This window comes from Lithobates pipiens, unplaced genomic scaffold (genome assembly GCF_037356315.1).
Source record: "Lithobates pipiens isolate NorthernLeopardFrog02 unplaced genomic scaffold, aLitPip1_a1.2 Scaffold_13, whole genome shotgun sequence".
NCBI lineage: Eukaryota > Metazoa > Chordata > Amphibia > Anura > Ranidae > Lithobates > Lithobates pipiens.
Genome location: NW_027507718.1, coordinates 536,591,983 through 536,616,824, shown reverse-complemented (window position 1 = coordinate 536,616,824; position 24,842 = coordinate 536,591,983). Strand labels below are relative to the sequence as shown.

Here is a 24,842-nt window from a genome sequence, read left to right as displayed (position 1 = left end):
CCAGCAAGTGAAGGAATTCCTGCAAAGAAATAGGGACATCTTTTCAGGATTGCCTGGTCTCACCAAATGTAAGCGAGCGTGACATTGTAACAGAGACAAATGTTAAAGCCTTATCATATCCCAGAAGCACAAAGAGTGTCAGTGTCTGAAGAGGGGAAAAGAATGCCTGAGCTTGAGGTCATTAACCACTTTCAGACCGGACCAATTTGCTGGTCAAAGACCAGACCACTTTTTGCGATTCGGCACTGCGTCGCTTTAACTGACAATTGCGCGGTCGTGCGACGTGGCTCCCAAACAAAATTAACGTCCTTTTTTTCCCACAAATAGAGCTTTCTTTTGGTGGTATTTGATCACCTCTGCGGTTTTTATTTTTTGCGCTATAAACAAAAATAGAGCGATAATTTTGAAAAAAACGCATTATTTTTTACTTTTTGTTATAATAAATATCCCCCAAAAATATATAAAAAACGTTTTTTTCCCTCAGTTTAGGCCGATACGTATTCTTCTACATATTTTTGGTAAAAAAAATCGCAATAAGTGATTATTGATTGGTTTGCGCAAAAGTTATAGCGTTTACAAAATAGGGATAGTTTTATAGCATTTTTATTAATAATTTTTTATTATTTTTTTTTTTACTAGTAATGGCGGCGATCAGCGATTTTTATTGTGACTGCGACATTACGGCGGACACATCGGACATTTTTGACACATTTTTGGGACCATTGTCATTTATACAGTAATCACTGCTATATAAATGCAGCGATTCCTGTGTAAATGACACTGGCAGTGAAAGGGTTAACCAGGGGGTGGCAGTGTAGGGGTTAAGTGTTCCTAGGGGTGTGTTACTAACTGTGGGGGGGTTGGGCTGTCATTTAGTGTACACTGATCTCTGCTCCAATCACATGGAGCAGAGATCAGCGTCACTAGTTGCTAGGCAGAATGGGAAAATGTTGTTTATACAGCATTTCCTCCATTCGGCCGCTCCGTGAGATGATCGCTGGGATGCCCGCGGCGATCGAGTCCGCGGGTCCCGCGACCGGACTCACGGGGGTCCCGACCAGCGCGGGAGCGCGCCGCCGGCGGCGCGCTCCCGATGGCACGGCGGCAACAAATATTGGACGTACATGTACGCCAATATGCCTGCTCGTGCCATTCTGTCGACGTACATCGTCGTGCGCTGGTCGGGAAGTGGTTAAAGAGTCACAGAGTGAGTGGTCCAGTCCAATTGCGTTGGTACCAATACCCAACGGCACTCTTCGCTTCTGCAATGACTTTAGAACCCTTAATGATGCCTCCAAGTTTGATGCCTATCCCATGCTCCGGGTAGCCGAGGTATTGAGAGGTTGGGTCTTGCCAGGTACCTCACCACGTTAGACCTCACAAAAGGGTACTAGCAACTTCCCCTAACCAAAGAAGCCAGTGAGAAAACCGCCTTCTCCACCCCGAAAGGCCATTTCCAATATAAAAGGATGGCATTTGGCCTACACTCTGTCCCCACCACATTCCAACAGGCCATGGATAAAACCTTTGCGTCCACATCGATAATACGCTTCGGTCTACCTGGATGACATTCTCAGTACTGATTGGGAGTCCCATATTCCCCGGGTTCAGGCAGTCATAAACTCCTTGAAAAAAAGCAGGGTTCACAATCAATCCTGAGACATGTTCAATTGGGATGGAGGAAACCAAGTACCTAGGGTACATTGTGGGTAGAGGGCTGGTGAAGCCTCAAATAAGTAGAGTGGAAGCCATACAGAACTGGCCTCTTACCCTGACCAAAAAAGCAGGTCACGGCATAGTTGGCTACCACCGGAAAATTTGTCCTCAACTTTACCACCATTGCTGCACCATTAACTGACTTAACCAAAGGTAGGAAGTCAGTGATGATTAAGTGGTATGCTGATGCCAAAGAAGCTTTTCAGAAGCTTAAGATGGCATTGTGCCAGCGTCCGGTGCTCGTAGCTCCAGATTTTTCTAAAGAGTTGTGCAGACAGATGCCTCAAGCGAAGGATTAGGAGTGGTCTTGTCTCAAGTGGTCAATGGGGAAGAGCACCCCGTAGTTTTTCTTAGTAGGAAGCTGAGAAAAACAATTCTGTGGTTGAGCGGGAGTGTCTCACCATCAAATGGGCTCTGGACTCTCTGCGGTTCTTTCTGCTAAGTAGGAGGTTCCACCTGGTGTCAGACCATACCCTGTTGTGTCAGACCATACCCTGTTGTGTCAGACCATACCCTGTTGTGTCAGACCATACCCTGTTGTGTCAGACCATACCCTGTTGGCCTGGATGAGACAAAACAGACAGACCAATGCCAGGGTGACAAGATGGTTCCTTGCTCTCCGGAAGTTATTTGTGGTAGAGCACAGACCCAGGAGACCACATCAAAATGCCGATGCCCTCTCCCGACTGCATTGGATGGTGTCAAGTGGTGAAAAGGAGACCCACAGAGTTCAGATCAGGACAAAAAAAAATCCTTTATTAATTATAAATGGAGTAGAAAAAGAAAGAGATTATACACAGAGGTAATAGACAGGTGATATGAGATGAAAACTTTAAGAACAATGTAGCCAGAGGTGTGCACACCCGCCCAGACAGGGCCACACAAAATATGACATATAGTGCCTCGGGTGTCATGACAGTTTGAGACACCTAGGGGGGGCACATGTCGGTGGGATTGAGGGAAAGTGTAAAAACTCTGTTCTCGGTGGAGGACAATTCTATATCCATTGTCCACTCTTTAGCTCCATAGTCTCTGTGGAGAGGGCAACTTCATATGACCCTCCCCCTATAACAGGGCTAAAGAGGCCACGCCCCTTACCTCCCTCCCTGTGCATCACATCATTCTGTATGGTCATCCCACAAGTGGGCGGGATCTGCAGACAATCAGGACAATGATTGGAGGGTTTCGGGTACAAACCTTTCTTTGGGATGATGCAGAGGGTGGAGCATGTCTCCAAGCTCTCAAATCTGTTTCCATTCCCCTGACAACCTCCCCAGATGAAGGTGTCACAGACCTCCCTCTCCTTGTCATAGTACCACATGATGATGTGAGCCAGGCAAGGCCCCGCCTCCATAGTCAGGTTACACACCGCGCCTGCAGACAAAGGTCATAGAGATCAGATATTTGACTCCACCCATATACAGTGATGTCATCCTTCCCCTCTGACTGCACACATATACAGTAACATCATCCCTCCCCTCTGACTCCACCCATATACAGTAACATCATCCCTCCCCTCTGACTCCACCCATATACAGTTATATCATCTCTCACTTCTGACTCCACCCATATACAGTGATATCATCCCTGCCCTCTGACTCCACCCATATACAGTGACATCCTCCCTCCCCTCTGACTCCACCCATATACAGTAACATCATCCCTCCCCCTCTGACTCCACCCATATACAGTTATATCATCTCTCACTTCTGACTCCACCCATATACAGTGATATCATCCCTGCCCTCTGACTCCACCCATACACAGTGATATCATCCCTCACCTCTGACTCCACCCATATACAGTGATGTCATCCCTCCCCTCTGACTCCACCCATCTACAGTGATGTCATCCCTCACCTCTGACTCCACCCATATACAGTGATGTCATCCCTCCCCTCTGACTCCACCCATATACAGTGATGTCATACCTCCCCTCTGACTCCATCCATATACAGTGATGTCATCCCTCACCTCAGACTCCACCCATTTACAGTGATGTCATCCCTCCCCTCTAACTCCACCCATATACACTGATGTCGCCCCTCCCCTCTAACTCCACCCATATACAGAGCTATCACCCCTCACCTTCTGGTGGGAAGAGTTGGTTGTACTCAGTGGAGCAGCTCTTCATACACTCCTCCTCAGTCAGGAAGACGTTGGGGGCGGTTCTGGAGTCTTTCGCCATGAAGGGTTTACACCGGTCCTGGGATCTGACATATGTCCATAGGAGGGTCGATCCAGGTTCAGAAATCGACACCACCGCCTGATCACACTCCACATCTACAGAACAAAACCAACAAAAGGAGATGGGAGGGGAGGAGTAGAGGCCCAAAAAAACAGAAGAGGAGTAGAGGACGGAAGGAGTAGTGGATGGAACAGTGAAGGGAGGAGTAGAGGACGGGAGAAGTAGTGGATGGGACATGGAAGGGAGGAGTAGAGGACGGGAGGAGTAGTGGATGGGACATGGAAGGGAGGATTAGAGGACGGGAGAAGTAGTGGATGAGACATGGAAGGGAGGAGTAGAGGACGGGAGAAGTAGTGGATGGGACATGGAAGGGAGGAGTAGAGGACGGGAGAAGTAGTGGATGAGACATGGAAGGGAGGAGTAGAGGACGGGAGAAGTAGTGGATGAGACATGGAAGGGAGGAGTAGAGGACGGAAGAAGTAGTGGATGAGACATGGAAGGGAGGAGTAGAGGACGGAAGAAGTAGTGGATGAGACATGGAAGGGAGGAGTAGAGGACGGGAGAAGTAGTGGATGAGACATGGAAGGGAGGAGTAGAGGACGGGAGAAGTAGAGGATGAGACATGGAAGGGAGGAGTAGAGGACGGGAGAAGTAGAGGATGAGACATGGAAGGGAAGAGTAGAGGACGGGAGAAGTAGAGGATGAGACATGGAAGGGAAGAGTAGAGGACGGGAGAAGTAGAGGATGAGACATGGAAGGGAGGAGTAGAGGACGGGAGAAGTAGAGGATGAGACATGGAAGGGAAGAGTAGAGGACGGGAGAAGTAGTGGATGGGACATGGAAGGGAAGAGTAGAGGACGGGAGAAGTAGTGGATGAGACATGGAGGGAGGAGTAGAGGACGGGAGGAGTAGTGGATGAGACATGGAAGGGAGGAGTAGAGGACGGGAGAAGTAGTGGATGGGACATGGAAGGGAGGATTAGAGGACGAGAGAAGTAGTGGATGAGACGTGGAAGGGAGGAGTAGAGGACGGGAGAAGTAGTGGATGGGACATGGAGGGAGGAGTAGAGGACGGGAGGAGTAGTGGATGGGACATGGAAAGGAGGAGTAGAGGACGGGAGGAGTAGTGGATGGGACATGGAAGGGAGGAGTAGAGGATGGGAGAAGTAGTGGATGGGACATGGAAGGGAGGAGTAGAGGACGGGAGAAGTAGTGGATGGGACATGGAAGGGAGGAGTAGAGGACGGGAGAAGTAGTGGATGGGACATGGAAGGGAGGATTAGAGGACGAGAGAAGTAGTGGATGAGACGTGGAAGGGAGGAGTAGAGGACGGGAGAAGTAGTGGATGGGACATGGAGGGAGGAGTAGAGGACGGGAGGAGTAGTGGATGGGACATGGAAAGGAGGAGTAGAGGACGGGAGGAGTAGTGGATGGGACATGGAAGGGAGGAGTAGAGGATGGGAGAAGTAGTGGATGGGACATGGAAGGGAGGAGTAGAGGACGGGAGAAGTAGTGGATGGGACATGGAAGGGAGGAGTAGAGGACGGGAGAAGTAGTGGATGAGACATGGAAGGGAGGAGTAGAGGACGGGAGGAGTAGTGGATGGGACATGGAAGGGAGGAGTAGAGGACGGGAGAAGTAGTGGATGAGACATGGAAGGGAGGAGTAGAGGATGAGAGGCGGAGGGGAAAAGAACAGGATGGGAGGTGGCTAGAGTGACAGAACCCCCTGTCACTGTGTGTTTTGGAGGGGGCTGTGGGCTCGCCTTCTACCCACAGACTATGGCCCAGCACAGAACATGAGATTTGGAGGGCTATTTGCCATCTCCCACCACCTGGAGAAGATGCCACCTCCAGTCATCGGAACCGGGTGAACGTGGTATCTGTGGCTGGACTCCTGGAGTCGTTTCTGGCTACCTAAACCTATTGGCCTGGCTGAGCTAAATATATACTTTTATTCCACAAAGTAGTTTTAGCTGATAAAGACATATACAAGATGGCGGCATTCCCAAATCATGGGGCTACAAGACTTGGGGACAAAATGGCATTAAGACAATGTAATGCTACATCCCCCCTCCCACCCTTGTTGCTGTGTTAATCGTGTTGGGTCAGGGCATGTAGACAAAGGTCTGGAGACACCTCTCAGCGGGGGGGGGGGGGGGGTGTAAGGAGGGGCTGCCTGCTTATCATAATCTCTTCACGCGTTTCAACTGTAGTTGTTCTTCCTTGTCCCCTCCCCCCTCTATGACAAGGCTCAGGGGAGTGTCCCTAACTGTGTATAAAGGTGCATGTTTGGTTTTTAATAAACAGTTTTATTCTCTGGACGTTTAACCCTCAACACCTGTGTGGCTTGTCTCGTGATTGAAGGGTTAAGGGCTGGTTTTGGCGAATCTGAAGGCTGCGGGTGCGTTTGGAGGACAGGAGACACAGGTGTGGCCGAGATGCCCAGCAGGAGTATCCGAGATCCATCACAGTGGTGGCAGCGGTGGGATGTCTCCTGCAGTCCAGGACATCCAAATCACCACCGGGATTCAAGATCCGGGCAGCTGCAGAGATGCGATACGGGGACTAGCATGAGAGCGGAGTTTGGGAGGAGGCTGCAAGGCATGCGGAAGCAACATCGGGGACCAATGACAGAGCACACCATGCTCGGCTGGGAGGATGTGATTCGCCGGCAACTCTGGCAAGAGGCGCTAAGCCACGAGCGGCACCATCAGGGGAAGATCCTTCCCTCCTCCACAGAGATGTACTGGACGCAGTACCGTGCACGAGAGGTGTTCCTGAGGTAACAATCGCGAGATGAGTGGAAGACGGAGCTCGGAAGATTGGTTCGGGAGGAGATGAGGCTGGGTGCCAGCTATAGAGCCCTCCGGTGGTTCGCGGCTCAACTGTGGCCAGGTACAGCAGATGGCAGCCCGACAGAAGGCGTTGGCTATGGCGGCGTGGGGCTGCTCCATAAAAAAATGTACGGAGACCCAGACTTTGGGAGCATCGAGGAGTGGCGGCTGGAAGACATCCTGGACTTCCGGGATGAGGTGCTGGACCTCCCAGAAGAGGCCTGTGACCTGGAGGAATTGGAGTTCCTGGTTGAGCAGGAATGGGAGCTCGAGATTGCCTACAAGCGGCTGTTTGGTGGTGATCAGCAGCCCAGCATGGCTCCCGTTGCCTGGGACTGTCCGGGAGAAATAGCAAACTGTCGCGAAGATGCGGAGCAAATGGGGCCAGGGGTGTCCCTACGTTTTCCCATCCTAACCGCAATGGAAGAAGCAGCGATGATACAGAGGGCACTACGAGTTAATTGTGTTGGGTCAGGGCATATAGACAAAGGTCTGGAGACACCTCCCAGCGGGGGATGGGTAAGGAGGGGCTGCCTGCTTGTCATAATCCCTTCATGTGCTTCAACTGTAGCTGTTTGAATATACAAGTGTTGAGTTTCCAGTGGTTCTTCCTTTTCCCCTCCCCCTCTATGACAAGGCTAAGAGGAGTGTCCCTAACTGTGTATAAAGGTGCATGTTTGGTTTTTAATAATCAGTTTATTCTCGGCATGTTTAACCCTCAACACCTGTGTGGCTTGTCTCGTGATTGAGGGGTTAAGAGCTGGTTATGGCGAGTCTACAGGCTGCAGGTGCGTTTGGAGGACAGGAGACACAGGTCTGGCGGAGATGCTCAGCGGGGGTATCCGAGATCCATCACAGCTAGTAAAGGACAGGACAGGGGAGGGAAGGGAGAAGTAGAGGATGGGAGAGGGAAGAGAGGAGTTGAGGATGGGAGAGGGAAGGGAGGAGTAGAGGACAGAGGAGGGAAGGGAGGAGTAGAGGACAGGGGAGGAGTAGAGGACAGGAGAGGGGAGGGAGGAGTAGAGGGCAGGGAAGGGAGGAGTAGCGGACGGGAGATGGGAGGGAGGAGTAGAGGACGGGAAATGGAAGGGAGGATGAGAGATGGAAGGGAGGAGTAGAGGACGGGAGAGGGAAGGGAGGAGTAGAGGATGAGAGACGGAAGGAAGGAGTAGAGGACGGGAGAGGGAAGGGAGGAGTAGAGGACGGGAGAGGGAAGGGAGGAGTAGAGGATGAGAGACGGAAGGAAGGAGTAGAGGACGGGAGAGGGAAGGGAGGAGTAGAGGACGGGAGATGGAAAGGAAGGAGTAGAGGACGGGAGACGGAAGTGAGGAGTAGAGGACGGGAGACGGAAGTGAGGAGTAGAGGACGGGAGAGGGAAGGGAGGAGTAGGGGACGGGAGACGGAAGGGAGGAGTAGAGCACGGGAGACGGAAGGGAGGAGTAGGGGACGGGAGACGGAAGGGAAGAGTAGAGGACAGGAGAGGGAAGGGAAGAGTAGAGGACAGGAGAGGGGAGGGAGGAGTAGAGGGCAGGGAAGGGAGGAGTAGCGGACGGGAGATGGGAGGCAGGTGTAGAGGACGGGAGATGGGAGGGAGGAGTAGAGGACGGGAAATGGAAGGGAGGATGAGAGATGGAAGGGAGGAGTAGAGCACGGGAGAGGGAAGGGAGGAGTAGAGGACGGGAGAGGGAAGGGAGGAGTAGAGGACGGGAGATGGAAAGGAAGGAGTAGAGGACGGGAGAGGGAAGGGAGGAGTAGAGGACGGGAAAAGGAAGGGAGGAGTAGAGGACGGGAAAGGGAAGGGAGGAGTAGAGGATGGGAGATGGAAAGGAAGGAGTAGAGGATGGGAGACGGAAGGGAGGAGTAGAGCACAGGAGAGGGAATGGAGGAGTAGGGGACGGGAGACGGAAGGGAAGAGTAGAGCACAGGGAGAGGGAAGGGAGGAGTAGGGGACGGGAGACGCAAGGGAAGAGTAGAGGACGAGAGAGGGAAGGGAGGAGTAGGGGACGGGAGACGCAAGGGAAGAGTAGAGGACGTGAGATGGCATCACTTAGTGTCTTTTGGAGCAGATGTTGTAAATGTCTGGTGGTGTGGATGGAGATATTGGTTGGAATAGACGGTGGTTGTCCTCTATGATTAAAAGGGTGAAGCGTGTCTAAGGAGTTTTCTACAGGTGGAGAAGTTGGGGCTGAAGCCATCTTTTACTCCCTTCATTCACACTCATGCGGCAGGGATTTGGTGTCTATGGGCAGATGGCTGCCATTTTGTTGGGAATGGACGATGTTGCTGAAATGAGTACAGAAGAAATCCCATTTGTCCATCTGAAAGCAAAGAACTTCCTTCCGACATACCAATCCAGCAAAGAGACATCCCAATCCAGCAAAGAGACATCCCAATCCAGCAAAGAGACATCCTAATCCAGCAAAGAGACATCCCAATCCAGCAAAGAGACATCCCAATCCAGCAAAGAGACATCCCAATCCAGCAAAGAGACATCCTAATCCAGCAAAGAGACATCCCTATTCAGCAAAGAGTCTCCAGCGGCCGGGCCAGGAGGGGTATGTCACCCTGCAGGCAGCGCTTCCTGTGTATCACTGGATTTGTCTCTCCCACCTTCTGTTTGCACCTCCTACTTTGATGGAGCTGCTTTAAGGTGTGTCTGTGGTGGCTGACCCAGTCAGCCCCCTGTGGGGGAGCTGAGTCCCGGCCGTGGCGGCACCCTAGGTGGTAGTGCGCTCTAGGCGACTACCTAGTTTGCCTAGTGGTAGCACCGGCCCTATGTGTGTCCACATCAGGGGTGGAGCTTCTGGCACAGGCATAGCAGGCATTGGCTACATTACAAGGAGGCAGGGCAGATTGGCCTCTCCACCACCCGTGGCGCTGTTCACTATGAAGCTGCTGTGCATATCTCAGTGAGTGGGACATTGAGTAACAGGATCAACAAAGACAGCCACAGATGGCACTGTGCACCCGTTTCCAGTCACAGACCTCCGGCTGGGAGGAGCAGCCGACATTTGACAATGATTAGAGAGGCTCAGGTGACAGTTTGGCCGGTAGATGATGCCACCTCCTTACCGATGCCCACTCAGCCTGAGCCCCATTGCTAGTGGTAACATGAGTTTCTTGTGCATGTACATGCCATCGATCATCTGACCTCAGCACTGTCACACCCCCCTAGATCATTGGAGCGACGGACCTTTCCCTGATGGGGCCCCATGTGCTGCTGGCGCCCCTGGGCATTGCCACTTGATAAGACGGCCCTGCTCTATGCCAGTCCTCCAGGTGACCACATCCGGCACACATGGGATCAGCTGGATATTTGATGGTCCATGGACATACTATGGAATATATTCCACGCCTGCAATTCTCTATGGACATGGGGGGGATATATTGACCTAAAACAAGCCTGACCCCAACAGTGAAGAGCCAGCACTAGGAGGACCATCCATCGCCCAGAAAGTCCTGCGTTTTGTATTATTAGGTGAAGGTTGGCCGGGTGAAACAAGGTGACGTGTGAAAAGCATCGGACTGAAGCTGACCCTAAACCTCAGGAAAGTGCAGACAATCGGCGTGGGTACAGCACTGGGTACAGCACCGGGTACAGCACTGGGTACAGCACCGGGTACAGGACATATCCTTATGATATCTTATAAGGAGAACGAACTGTCTAAATTGATGAGGCCCAGAGGGGAGTCAGGGGCTAATACTGCCGGGCAAGTCTTCCGGAGGGAACCACCGGTTGCAGCCAGGAGGGCTGGTGAGTGACGTGCAGTCAGGAGGACTGGAGAGGAAGCAGTCAGAGCTGGGTGTGGAGCCAGTAGTGAGGATTGCAGTGGGGTCGGGCAGGAGGGCTGGCAGGGCATTAGGACTGGGACCAGTAATCCACCAGAGAGAAAGCCAGCACTAACAAGACTTTCCATGTTTTCTGCTACACCAAAGGGGCCCGCGGTCCCTGCCTGCAAACGTCTATTGCTTAGGCCTGACTGAGGAGCCAGGGTCGGGTCTAATCACCATGTGCTAACTGTTCCTGGAATCACTAGAAGCGACATCCAGGAGGAATGGAGGGAAGCACTAGATAGGAAGTGAAGACGTGTGGTGGAGTCTGGAGGAGTGTACAGGGAGTGTACATAGTTGTCCCTAGCAACTTTGCTATTATTCCACTGGGCATCCCATAATTTCCATCCCCATTCATGTTGAATTCCCCCAATAAAAACAACAACAAAAAACAAAGCCAGTGGACTGTTCTTTGTCTTGGAGTGTCTGCGAATTGAATGCCGGGCCAGGCAGGGTGACAGGTGGGCCACATCACTTAGCAGCCCCTATGGGGGTACCACTACACTAGAATATGCTGTGCCCCATGTCCTCCTCTACATGTCCAACCTTTTCCCCCCCCGTGTCCTCCTCTACATATCCAACCTTTTCCCCCCGTGTCCTCCTCTACATATCCAACCTTTTCCCCCCGTGTCCTCCTCTACATGTCCAACCTTGTGCCCCATGTCCTCCTCTACATGTCCAACCTTTTCCCCCCGTGCCCTCCTCTACATGTCCAACCTTGTGCCCCATGTCCTCCTCTACATGTCCAACCTTTTCCCCCCGTGTCCTCCTCTACATGTCCAACCTTGTGCCCCATGTCCTCCTCTACATGTCCAACCTTTTCCCCCCGTGTCCTCCTCTACATGTCCAACCTTGTGCCCCATGTCCTCCTCTACATGTCCAACCTTGTGCCCCGTGTCCTCCTCTACATGTCCAACCTTTTCCCCCCGTGTCCTCCTCTACATGTCCAACCTTTTCCCCCGTGTCCTCCTCTACATGTCCAACCTTTTCCCCCCGTGTCCTCCTCTACATGTCCAACCTTTTCCCCCGTGTCCTCCTCTACATGTCCAACCTTTTCCCCCCGTGTCCTCCTCTACATGTCCAACCTTGTGCCCCCCCGTGTCCTCCTCTACATGTCCAACCTTTTCCCCCCGTGTCCTCCTCTACATGTCCAACCTTTTCCCCCCGTGTCCTCCTCTACATATCCAACCTTTTCCCCCCGTGTCCTCCTCTACATGTCCAATCTTGTGCCCCATGTCCTCCTCTACATGTCCAACCTTTTCCCCCCGTGTCCTCCTCTACATGTCCAATCTTGTGCCCCATGTCCTCCTCTACATGTCCAACCTTTTCCCCCGTGTCCTCCTCTACATATCCAACCTTTTCCCCCCGTGTCCTCCTCTACATGTCCAATCTTGTGCCCCATGTCCTCCTCTACATGTCCAACCTTTTCCCCCCGTGTCCTCCTCTACATGTCCAATCTTGTGCCCCATGTCCTCCTCTACATGTCCAACCTTTTCCTCCCCGTGTCCTCCTCTACTTGTCCAATCTTGTGCCCCGTATCCTCCTCTACATGTCCAACCTTTTCCCCCCGTGTCCTCCTCTACGTATCCAACCTTTTCCCCCCGTGTCCTCCTCTACGTATCCAACCTTTTCCCCCCGGGTCCTCCTCTACATGTCCAATCTTGTGCCCCATGTCCTCCTCTACATGTCCAACCTTTTCCTCCCCGTGTCCTCCTCTACTTGTCCAATCTTGTGCCCCGTATCCTCCTCTACATGTCCAACCTTTTCCCCCCGTGTCCTCCTCTACGTATCCAACCTTTTCCCCCCGTGTCCTCCTCTGCATGTCCAATCTTGTGCCCCATGTCCTCCTCTACATGTCCAACCTTTTCCCCCCGTGTCCTCCTCTACATGTCCAACCTTGTGCCCCATGTCCTCCTCTACATGTCCAACCTTTTCCCCCCCGTGTCCTCCTCTACGTATCCAACCTTTTCCCCCGTGTCCTCCTCTACATGTCCAATCTTGTGCCCCATGTCCTCCTCTACATGTCCAACCTTTTCCCCCCCGTGTCCTCCTCTACATATCCAACTTTTTCCCCCCCGTGTCCTCCTCTACATGTCCAACCTTGTGCCCCGTGTCCTCCTCTACATGTCCAACCTTGTGCCCCCGTATCCTCCTCTACATGTCCAACGTTTTCCCCCCATGTCCTCCTCTACATTTCCAACCTTTTCCCCCCATGTCCTCCTCTACATGTCCAACCTTGTGCCCCATGTCCTCCTCTACATGTCCAACCTTTTCCCCCCGTGTCCTCCTCTACTTGTCCAATCTTGGGCCCCCTGTGCTCCTCTACATGTCCAACCTTGTGCCCCATGTCCTCCTCTACATGTCCAATCTTGTGTCCCCTGTGCTCCTCTACATGTACAATCTACATGTCCGACCTTTCCCCCCCCGTGTCCTCCTCTACATGTCCAATCTTGTGCCCCGTGTCCTCCTCTACATGTCCAATCTTGGGCCCCGTGTCCTCCTCTACATGTCCAACCTTTTCCCCCCATGTCCTCCTCTACATGTCCAACCTTTTCCCCCTGTGTCCTCCTCTACATGTCCAATCTTGTGCCCCCTGTCCTCCTCTACATGTCCAACCTTTTCCCCCCATGTCCTCCTCTACATGTACAATCTGGTGACCCGTTTCCCCCTCTACATGTACAATCTGGTGACCCGTGTCCTCCTCTACATGTACAATCTGGTGACCCGTGTCCTCCTCTACATGTACAATCTGGTGACCCGTGTCCTCCTCTACATGTACAATCTGGTGACCCGTGTCCTCCTCTACATGTACAATCTGGTGACTTGTGTCCTCCTCTACATGTACAATCTGGTGACCCGTGTCCTCCTCTACATGTACAATCTGGTGACCCGTGTCCTCCTCTACATGTCCAATCTGGTGACCCGTGTCCTCCTCTACATGTCCAATCTGGTGACCCGTGTCCTCCTCTACATGTCCAATCTGGTGACCCGTGTCCTCCTCTACATGTCCAATCTGGTGACCCGTGTCCTCCTCTACATGTCCAATCTGGTGACCCGTGTCCTCCTCTACATGTACAATCTGGTGACCCGTGTCCTCCTCTACATGTACAATCTGGTGACCCGTGTCCTCCTCTACATGTACAATCTGGTGACCCGTGTCCTCCTCTACATGTACAATCTGGTGACCCGTGTCCTCCTCTACATGTACAATCTGGTGACCCGTGTCCTCCTCTACATGTACAATCTGGTGACCCGTGTCCTCCTCTACATGTACAATCTGGTGACCCGTGTTCTCCTCTACATGTACAATCTGGTGACCCGTGTCCTCCTCTACATGTCCAATCTGGTAACCCGTTTCCTCCTCTACATGTACAATCTGGTGACCCGTGTCCTCCTCTACATGTCCAATCTGGTAACCCGTTTCCTCCTCTACATGTACAATCTGGTGACCCGTGTCCTCCTCTACATGTACAATCTGATGACCCGTGTGCTCCTTTACATGTACAATCTGGTGCCCCGTGTCCTCCTCTACATGTACAATCTGGTGACTCGTGTCCTCCTCTACATGTACAATCTGGTGACCCGTGTCCTCCTCTACATGTACAATCTGATGACCCGTGTGCTCCTTTACATGTACAATCTGGTGACCCGTGTCCTCCTCTACATGTACAATCTGGTGACTCGTGTCCTCCTCTACATGTACAATCTGGTGAACCGTGTCCTCCTCTACATGTACAATCTGGTGACCCGTGTCCTCCTCTACATGTACAATCTGGTGACCCGTGTCCTCCTCTACATGTACAATCTGGTGACCCGTGTCCTCCTCTACATGTACAATCTGTTGACCCGTGTCCTCTACATGTACAATCTGGTGACCCGTGTCCTCCTCTACATGTACAATCTGGTGACCCGTGTGCTCCTCTACATGTACAATCTGGTGACCCGTGTGCTCCTCTACATGTACAATCTGGTGACCCGTGTGCTCCTCTACATGTACAATCTGGTGACCCGTGTCCTCCTCTACATGTACAATCTGGTGACCCGTGTGCTCCTCTACATGTACAATCTGGTGACCCGTGTCCTCCTCTACATGTACAATCTGGTGACCCGTGTCCTCCTCTACATGTACAATCTGGTGACTCGTGTCCTCCTCTACATGTCCAATCTGGTGACCCGTGTCCTCCTCTACATGTCCAATCTGGTGACCCGTGTCCTCCTCTACATGTCCAATCTGGTAACCCGTTTCCTCCTCTACATGTCCAATCTGGTGACCCGTGTCCTCCTCTACATGTCCAATCTGGTGACCCGTGTCCTCCTCTACATGTCCAATCTGGTGACCCGTGTCCTCCTCTACATGTCCAATCTGGTGACCCGTGTCCTCCTCTACATGTACAATCTGGTGACCCGTGTCCTCCTCTACATGTCCAATCTGGTAACCCGTTTCCTCCTCTACATGTACAATCTGGTGACTCGTTTCCTCCTCTACATGTACAATCTGGTGACCCGTGTCCTCCTCTACATGTACAATCTTGTGCCCCGTGTCCTCCTCTACATGTACAATCTGGTGACTCGTGTCCTCCTCTACATGTACAATCTGGTGACCCGTGTCCTCCTCTACATGTACAATCTGGTGACCCGTGTCCTCCTCTACATGTCCAATCTGGTGACCCGTGTCCTCCTCTACATGTCCAATCTGGTAACCCGTTTCCTTCTCTACATGTCCAATCTGGTGATCCGTGTCCTCCTCTACATGTCCAATCTGGTGACCCGTGTCCTCCTCTACATGTACAATCTGGTAACCCGTGTCCTCTACATGTACAATCTGGTGACCCGTGTCCTCCTCTACATGTACAATCTGGTAACCCGTGTCCTCTACATGTCCAATCTGGTGACCCGTGCCCTCCTCTACATGTACAATCTGGTAACCCGTGTCCTCTACATGTACAATCTGGTGACCCGTGTCCTCCTCTACATGTCCAATCTGGTGACCCGTGTCCTCCTCTACATGTCCAATCTTGTGCCCCGTGTCCTCCTCTACATGTCCAATCTTGTGCCCCGTGTCCTCCTCTACATGTCCAATCTTGTGCCCCGTGTCCTCCTCTACATGTACAATCTGGTGACCCGTGTCCTCCTCTACATGTACAATCTGGTGACCCGTGTCCTCCTCTACATGTACAATCTGGTGACCCGTGTCCTCCTCTACATGTCCAATCTGGTAACCCGTGTCCTCTACATGTCCAATCTGGTGACCCGTGTCCTCCTCTACATGTCCAATCTGGTGACCCGTGTCCTCCTCTACATGTCCAATCTGGTGACCCGTGTCCTCCTCTACATGTCCAATCTGGTGACCCGTGTCCTCCTCTACATGTCCAATCTGGTGACCCGTGTCCTCCTCTACATGTCCAATCTGGTGACCCGTGTCCTCCTCTACATGTCCAATCTTGTGCCCCGTGTCCTCCTCTACATGTCCAATCTGGTGACCCGTGTCCTCCTCTACATGTCCAATCTGGTGACCCGTGTCCTCCTCTACATGTCCAATCTGGTGACCCGTGTCCTCCTCTACATGTACAATCTGGTGACCCGTGTCCTCCTCTACATGTACAATCTGGTGACCCGTGTACTCCTCTACATGTCCAATCTGGTGACCCGTGTCCTCCTCTACATGTACAATCTGGTGACCCGTGTCCTCCTCTACATGTACAATCTGGTGACCCGTGTCCTCCTCTACATGTACAATCTGGTGACCCGTGTCCTCCTCTACATGTACAATCTGGTGACCCGTGTCCTCCTCTACATGTACAATCTGGTGACCCGTGTTCTCCTCTACATGTACAATCTGGTGACCCGTGTCCTCCTCTACATGTCCAATCTGGTAACCCGTTTCCTCCTCTACATGTACAATCTGGTGACCCGTGTCCTCCTCTACATGTCCAATCTGGTAACCCGTTTCCTCCTCTACATGTACAATCTGGTGACCCGTGTCCTCCTCTACATGTACAATCTGATGACCCGTGTGCTCCTTTACATGTACAATCTGGTGCCCCGTGTCCTCCTCTACATGTACAATCTGGTGACTCGTGTCCTCCTCTACATGTACAATCTGGTGACCCGTGTCCTCCTTTACATGCACAATCTGGTGACCCGTGTCCTCCTCTACATGTACAATCTGATGACCCCTGTGCTCCTTTACATGTACAATCTGGTGACCCGTGTCCTCCTCTACATGTACAATCTGGTGACTCGTGTCCTCCTCTACATGTACAATCTGGTGAACCGTGTCCTCCTCTACATGTACAATCTGGTGACCCGTGTCCTCCTCTACATGTACAATCTGGTGACCCGTGTCCTCCTCTACATGTACAATCTGGTGACCCGTGTCCTCCTCTACATGTACAATCTGTTGACCCGTGTCCTCTACATGTACAATCTGGTGACCCGTGTCCTCCTCTACATGTACAATCTGGTGACCCGTGTGCTCCTCTACATGTACAATCTGGTGACCCGTGTGCTCCTCTACATGTACAATCTGGTGACCCGTGTGCTCCTCTACATGTACAATCTGGTGACCCGTGTGCTCCTCTACATGTACAATCTGGTGACCCGTGTCCTCCTCTACATGTACAATCTGGTGACCCGTGTGCTCCTCTACATGTACAATCTGGTGACCCGTGTCCTCCTCTACATGTACAATCTGGTGACCCGTGTCCTCCTCTACATGTACAATCTGGTGACTCGTGTCCTCCTCTACATGTCCAATCTGGTGACCCGTGTCCTCCTCTACATGTCCAATCTGGTGACCCGTGTCCTCCTCTACATGTCCAATCTGGTAACCCGTTTCCTCCTCTACATGTCCAATCTGGTGACCCGTGTCCTCCTCTACATGTACAATCTGGTGACCCGTGTCCTCCTCTACATGTCCAATCTGGTGACCCGTGTCCTCCTCTACATGTACAATCTGGTGACCCGTGTCCTCCTCTACATGTCCAATCTGGTAACCCGTTTCCTCCTCTACATGTACAATCTGGTGACTCGTTTCCTCCTCTACATGTACAATCTGGTGACCCGTGTCCTCCTCTACATGTACAATCTTGTGCCCCGTGTCCTCCTCTACATGTACAATCTGGTGACTCGTGTCCTCCTCTACATGTACAATCTGGTGACCCGTGTCCTCCTCTACATGTACAATCTGGTGACCCGTGTCCTCCTCTACATGTCCAATCTGGTGACCCGTGTCCTCCTCTACATGTCCAATCTGGTAACCCGTTTCCTTCTCTACATGTCCAATCTGGTGATCCGTGTCCTCCTCTACATGTCCAATCTGGTGACCCGTGTCCTCCTCTACATGTACAATCTGGTAACCCGTGTCCTCTACATGTACAATCTGGTGACCCGTGTCCTCCTCTACATGTACAATCTGGTAACCCGTGTCCTCTACATGTCCAATCTGGTGACCCGTGTCCTCCTCTACATGTACAATCTGGTAACCCGTGTCCTCTACATGTACAATCTGGTGACCCGTGTCCTCCTCTACATGTCCAATCTGGTGACCCGTGTCCTCCTCTACATGTCCAATCTTGTGCCCCGTGTCCTCCTCTACATGTCCAATCTTGTGCCCCGTGTCCTCCTCTACATGTCCAATCTTGTGCCCCGTGTCCTCCTCTACATGTACAATCTGGTGACCCGTGTCCTCCTCTACATGTACAATCTGGTGACCCGTGTCCTCCTCTACATGTACAATCTGGTGACCCGTGTCCTCCTCTACATGTCCAATCTGGTAACCCGTGTCCTCTACATGTACAATCTGGTGACCCGTGTCCTCCTCTACATGTCCAATCTGGTGACCCGTGTCCTCCTCTACATGTCCAATCTGGTGACCCGTGTCCTCCTCTACATGTCCAATCTGGTGACCCGTGTCCTCCTCTACATGTCCAATCTGGTGACCCGTGTCCTCCTCTACATGTCCAATCTGGTGAGCCGTGTCCTCCTCTACATGTCCAATCTGGTGACCCATGTCCTCCTCTACATGTCCAATCTTGTGCCCCGTGTCCTCCTCTACATGTCCAATCTGGTGACCCGTGTCCTCCTCTACATGTCCAATCTGGTGACCCGTGTCCTCCTCTACATGTCCAATCTGGTGACCCGTGTCCTCCTCTACATGTACAATCTGGTGACCCGTGTCCTCCTCTACATGTACAATCTGGTGACCCGTGTCCTCCTCTACATGTCCAATCTGGTGACCCGTGTCCTCCTCTACATGTACAATCTGGTAACCCGTGTCCTCTACATGTACAATCTGGTAACCCGTGTCCTCTACATGTACAATCTGGTGACCCGTGTGCTCCTCTACATGTACAATCTGGTGACCCGTGTCCTCCTCTACATGTACAATCTGGTGACCCGTGTCCTCCTCTACATGTACAATCTGGTGACCAGTGTCCTCCTCTACATGTACAATCTGGTGACTCGTGTCCTCCTCTACATGTACAATCTGGTGACCCGTGTCCTCCTCTACATGTACAATCTGGTGACCCGTGTCCTCCTCTACATGTACAATCTGGTGACCCGTGTCCTCCTTTACATGTACAATCTGGTGACCCGTGTCCTCCTCTACATGTCCAATCTGGTAACCCGTGTCCTCTACATGTACAATCTGGTAACCCGTGTCCTCTACATGTACAATCTGGTGACCCGTGTGCTCCTCTACATGTACAATCTGGTGACCCGTGTCCTCCTCTACATGTACAATCTGATGACCCGTGCCCTCCTCTACATGTACAATCTGGTGACTCGTGTCCTCCTCTACATGTACAATCTGGTGACCCGTGTCCTCCTCTACATGTCCAATCTGGTGACCCGTGTCCTCCTCTACATGTCCAATCTGGTAACCCGTTTCCTCCTCTACATGTACAATCTGGTGACCCGCGTCCTCCTCTACATGTTCAATCTGGTGATCCGTGTCCTCCTCTACATGTCCAATCTGGTGACCCGTGTCCTCCTCTACATGTACAATCTGGTAACCCGTGTCCTCTACATGTACAATCTGGTGACCCGTGTCCTCCTCTACATGTACAATCTGGTGACCCGTGTCCTCCTCTACATGTCCAATCTGGTGACCCGTGTCCTCCTCTACATGTACAATCTGGTAACCCGTGTCCTCTACATGTACAATCTGGTGACCCGTGTCCTCCTCTACATGTACAATCTGGTGACCCGTGTCCTCCTCTACATGTACAATCTGGTGCCCCGTGTCCTCCTCTACATGTCCAATCTGGTGACCCGTGTCCTCCTCTACATGTACAATCTGGTGACCCGTGTCCTCCTCTACATGTACAATCTGGTGCCCCGTGTCCTCCTCTACATGTACAATCTGGTGACTCGTGTCCTCCTCTACATGTACAATCTGGTGACCCGTGTCCTCCTCTACATGTCCAATCTGGTGACCCGTGTCCTCCTCTACATGTACAATCTGGTGACCCGTGTCCTCCTCTACATGTACAATCTGGTGACTTGTGTCCTCCTCTACATGTACAATCTGGTAACCCGTTTCCTTCTCTACATGTACAATCTGGTGACCCGTGTCCTCCTCTACATGTCCAATCTGGTAACCCGTGTCCTCTACATGTACAATCTGGTAACCCGTGTCCTCTACATGTACAATCTGGTGACCCGTGTGCTCCTCTACATGTACAATCTGGTGACCCGTGTCCTCCTCTACATGTACAATCTGATGACCCGTGCCCTCCTCTACATGTACAATCTGGTGACTCGTGTCCTCCTCTACATGTACAATCTGGTGACCCGTGTCCTCCTCTACATGTCCAATCTGGTGACCCGTGTCCTCCTCTACATGTCCAATCTGGTAACCCGTTTCCTCCTCTACATGTACAATCTGGTGACCCGTGTCCTCCTCTACATGTCCAATCTGGTGATCCGTGTCCTCCTCTACATGTCCAATCTGGTGACCCGTGTCCTCCTCTACATGTACAATCTGGTAACCCGTGTCCTCTACATGTACAATCTGGTGACCCGTGTCCTCCTCTACATGTACAATCTGGTGACCCATGTCCTCCTCTACATGTCCAATCTGGTGACCCGTGTCCTCCTCTACATGTACAATCTGGTAACCCGTGTCCTCTACATGTACAATCTGGTGACCCGTGTCCTCCTCTACATGTACAATCTGGTGCCCCGTGTCCTCCTCTACATGTCCAATCTGGTGACCCGTGTCCTCCTCTACATGTACAATCTGGTGACCCGTGTCCTCCTCTACATGTACAATCTGGTGCCCCGTGTCCTCCTCTACATGTACAATCTGGTGACTCGTGTCCTCCTCTACATGTACAATCTGGTGACCCGTGTCCTCCTCTACATGTCCAATCTGGTGACCCGTGTCCTCCTCTACATGTACAATCTGGTGACCCGTGTCCTCCTCTACATGTACAATCTGGTGACTTGTGTCCTCCTCTACATGTCCAATCTGGTGACCCGTGTCCTCCTCTACATGTACAATCTGGTAACCCGTTTCCTTCTCTACATGTACAATCTGGTGACTCGTGTCCTCCTTTACATGTACAATCTGGTGACCCGTGTCCTCCTCTACATGTACAATCTGGTGAGCCGTGTCCTCCTCTACATGTACAATCTGGTGACTCGTGTCCTCCTCTACATGTACAATCTGGTGACCCGTGTCCTCTACATGTACAATCTGGTGACCCGTGTCCTCTACATGTACAATCTGGTGACCCGTGTCCTCCTCTACATGTACAATCTGGTGACCCGTGTCCTCCTCTACATGTACAATCTGGTGACCCGTGTCCTCTACATGTACAATCTGGTGACCCGTGTCCTCCTCTACATGTACAATCTGGTGACCCGTGTCCTCCTCTACATGTACAATCTGGTGACCCGTGTGCTCCTCTACATGTACAATCTGGTGACCCGTGTGCTCCTCTACATGTACAATCTGGTGACCCGTGTGCTCCTCTACATGTCCAATCTGGTGACCCGTGTCCTCCTCTACATGTCCAATCTGGTGACCCGTGTCCTCCTCTACATGTCCAATCTGGTGACCCGTGTCCTCCTCTACATGTCCAATCTGGTGACCCGTGTCCTCCTCTACATGTACAATCTGGTGCCCCGTGTCCTCCTCTACATGTACAATCTGGTGCCCCGTGTCCTCCTCTACATGTACAATCTGGTGACCCGTGTCCTCCTCTACATGTCCAATCTTGTGCCCCGTGTCCTCCTCTACATGTCCAATCTGGTGACCCGTGTCCTCCTCTACATGTACAATCTGGTGACCCGTGTCCTCCTCTACATGTACAATCTGGTGACCCGTGTCCTCCTCTACATGTCCAATCTTGTGCCCCGTGTCCTCCTCTACATGTACAATCTGGTGACCCGTGTCCTCCTCTACATGTACAATCTGGTGACCCGTGTCCTCCTCTACATGTACAATCTGGTGACCCGTGTGCTCCTTTACATGTACAATCTGGTGACCCGTGTCCTCCTCTACATGTACAATCTGATGACCCGTGTGCTCCTTTACATGTACAATCTGGTGACCCGTGTCCTCCTCTACATGTACAATCTGGTGACCCGTGTCCTCCTCTACATGTACAATCTGGTGACCCGTGTCCTCCTCTACATGTACAATCTGGTGACCCGTGTCCTCCTCTACATGTACAATCTGGTGACCCGTGTCCTCCTCTACATGTACAATCTGATGACCCGTGTGCTCCTTTACATGTACAATCTGGTGACCCGTGTCCTCCTCTACATGTACAATCTGATGACCCGTGTGCTCCTTTACATGTACAATCTGGTGACCCGTGTCCTCCTCTACATGTACAATCTGATGACCCGTGTGCTCCTTTACATGTACAATCTGGTGACCCGTGTCCTCCTCTACATGTACAATCTGATGACCCGTGTGCTCCTTTACATGTACAATCTGGTGACCCGTGTCCTCCTTTACATGTCCAATCTGGTGACCCGTGTCCTCCTCTACATGTCCAATCTGGTGACCCGTGTCCTCCTCTACATGTACAATCTGGTGACCCGTGTCCTCCTCTACATGTACAATCTGGTGACCCGTGTCCTCCTTTACATGTCCAATCTGGTGACCCGTGTCCTCCTCTACATGTCCAATCTGGTGACCCGTGTCCTCCTCTACATGTAGGAGCGCTGTACTAGAACGCCTCCAGAGTTTCCCATGGACACGGCTGCTGGTCTGGGTTGGCTCTTCACCGGTAAGATACCAGTCGGTACTTTTTAGTAATGGAGGGGCGTACTTACCTTGTGAGCGGGTGACTCTGCCCAGGGCCAGCAGCCCAACACAAAACGCCCAAAATCCCCTCATCATCCGCGGAGCAGAAGGTCCAGCAGAGAGGATCCCCGGAATATGAAGTATTGTATGATGGAGCTCTCCGTCTTCTTCCTGGTTCTGCCCGGGCTCTGCCGCGCCTTCCTCACCCCACTGATCTTTGGATTTTGTCTGCAAGAGATGATAAAACGTCCATTCTGATAAGAAGAGCGAGAGATAGGAGACGTTTTATGAGCTCCGCATTATGGAGATAACAGGAGATTCCACACACACCTCCTAATAGGAGACACACCTGTATTGTATGTGTGTCACCCCAATCATAAAAATAACGCTCGTTACATCAACACGGGACCAGCCCACATGTCATCAAGGTCTGGAAATTAAACACGGCGCCCAAAATCAGCCATAGATAGGAAGCAGCATACCCTAATAATTACACCCTTGCATCCGTGTATCCGTGTATCCGTGTATCCGTGTATCCGTGACTTCTGGGAAAGGCCCTGAAAAAATATTTGGGAGGCTTATGGTCAGAGTCCTGGCCCAGAATCCTCGAATTATTGTCAGATACATGATGTTGTGATTAAAATGGTATTTCTATATACCTGACAAAGACCAGCTAGGTGTATATAACTGACAAAGACCTGCTAGGTGTATATACCTGACAAAGACCAGCTAGGTGTATATACCTGACAAAGGCCAGCTAGGTGTATATACCTGACAAAGGCCAGCTAGGTGTATATACCTGACAAAGGCCAGCTAGGTGTATATACCTGACAAAGACCAGCTAGGTGTATATACCTGACAAAGACCAGCTAGGTGTATATACCTGACAAAGACCAGCTAGGTGTATATACCTGACAAAGGCCAGCTAGGTGTATATACCTGACAAAGACCAGCTAGGTGTATATACCTGACAAAGACCAGCTAGGTGTATATACCTGACAAAGACCAGCTAGGTGTATATACCTGACAAAGACCAGCTAGGTGTATATACCTGACAAAGACCAGCTAGGTGTATATACCTGACAAAGACCAGCTAGGTGTATATAACTGACAAAGACCAGCTAGGTGTATATAACTGACAAAGACCAGCTAGGTGTATATAACTGACAAAGACCAGCTAGGTGTATATAACTGACAAAGACCAGCTAGGTGTATATAACTGACAAAGACCAGCTAGGTGTATATAACTGACAAAGACCAGCTAGGTGTATATAACTGACAAAGACCAGCTAGGTGTATATAACTGACAAAGACCTGCTAGGTGTATATACCTGACAAAGACCAGCTAGGTGTATATAACTGACAAAGACCAGCTAGGTGTATATACCTGGCAAAGACCAGCTAGGTGTATATAACTGACAAAGACCAGCTAGGTGTATATAACTGACAAAGACCAGCTAGGTGTATATAACTGACAAAGACCAGCTAGGTGTATATAACTGACAAAGACCAGCTAGGTGTATATAACTGACAAAGACCAGCTAGGTGTATATACCTGGCAAAGACCAGCTAGGTGTATATAACTGACAAAGACCAGCTAGGTGTATATAACTGACAAAGACCAGCTAGGTGTATATACCTGGCAAAGACCAGCTAGGTGTATATAACTGACAAAGACCAGCTAGGTGTATATAACTGACAAAGACCAGCTAGGTGTATATAACTGACAAAGACCAGCTAGGTGTATATAACTGACAAAGACCAGCTAGGTGTATATAACTGACAAAGACCAGCTAGGTGTATATACCTGACAAAGACCAACTAGGTGTATATACCTGACAAAGACCAACTAGGTGTATATACCTGACAAAGACCAACTAGGTGTATATACCTGACAAAGACCAGCAGGTGTATATACCTGACAAAGACCAGCTAGGTGTATATACCTGACAAAGACCAGCAGGTGTATATACCTGACAAAGACCAGCTAGGTGTATATACCTGA

The 24,842-nt window shown here is 51.3% G+C and overlaps 1 protein-coding gene across 1 annotated transcript in view; it reads right to left on the bottom strand.

Annotated features, from left to right (window-relative positions):
• LOC143975734 (eppin-like) overlaps window positions 1–23,388 on the bottom strand; it is a 40,722-nt gene extending 17,334 nt beyond the window's left edge. The window contains exons 1-4 of the mRNA XM_077478236.1: window positions 23,320–23,388; window positions 22,867–23,065; window positions 3,804–3,998; window positions 2,914–3,090 (exon numbers count right to left, since the gene is read on the bottom strand). Of these exons, the coding sequence (XP_077334362.1) occupies window positions 2,914–3,090; window positions 3,804–3,998; window positions 22,867–22,933 (439 nt within the window). The 5' untranslated portion in view covers window positions 22,934–23,065; window positions 23,320–23,388. The remainder of the gene's footprint in view (window positions 1–2,913; window positions 3,091–3,803; window positions 3,999–22,866; window positions 23,066–23,319) is intronic.
• Window positions 23,389–24,842: the final 1,454 nt, after the last annotated feature.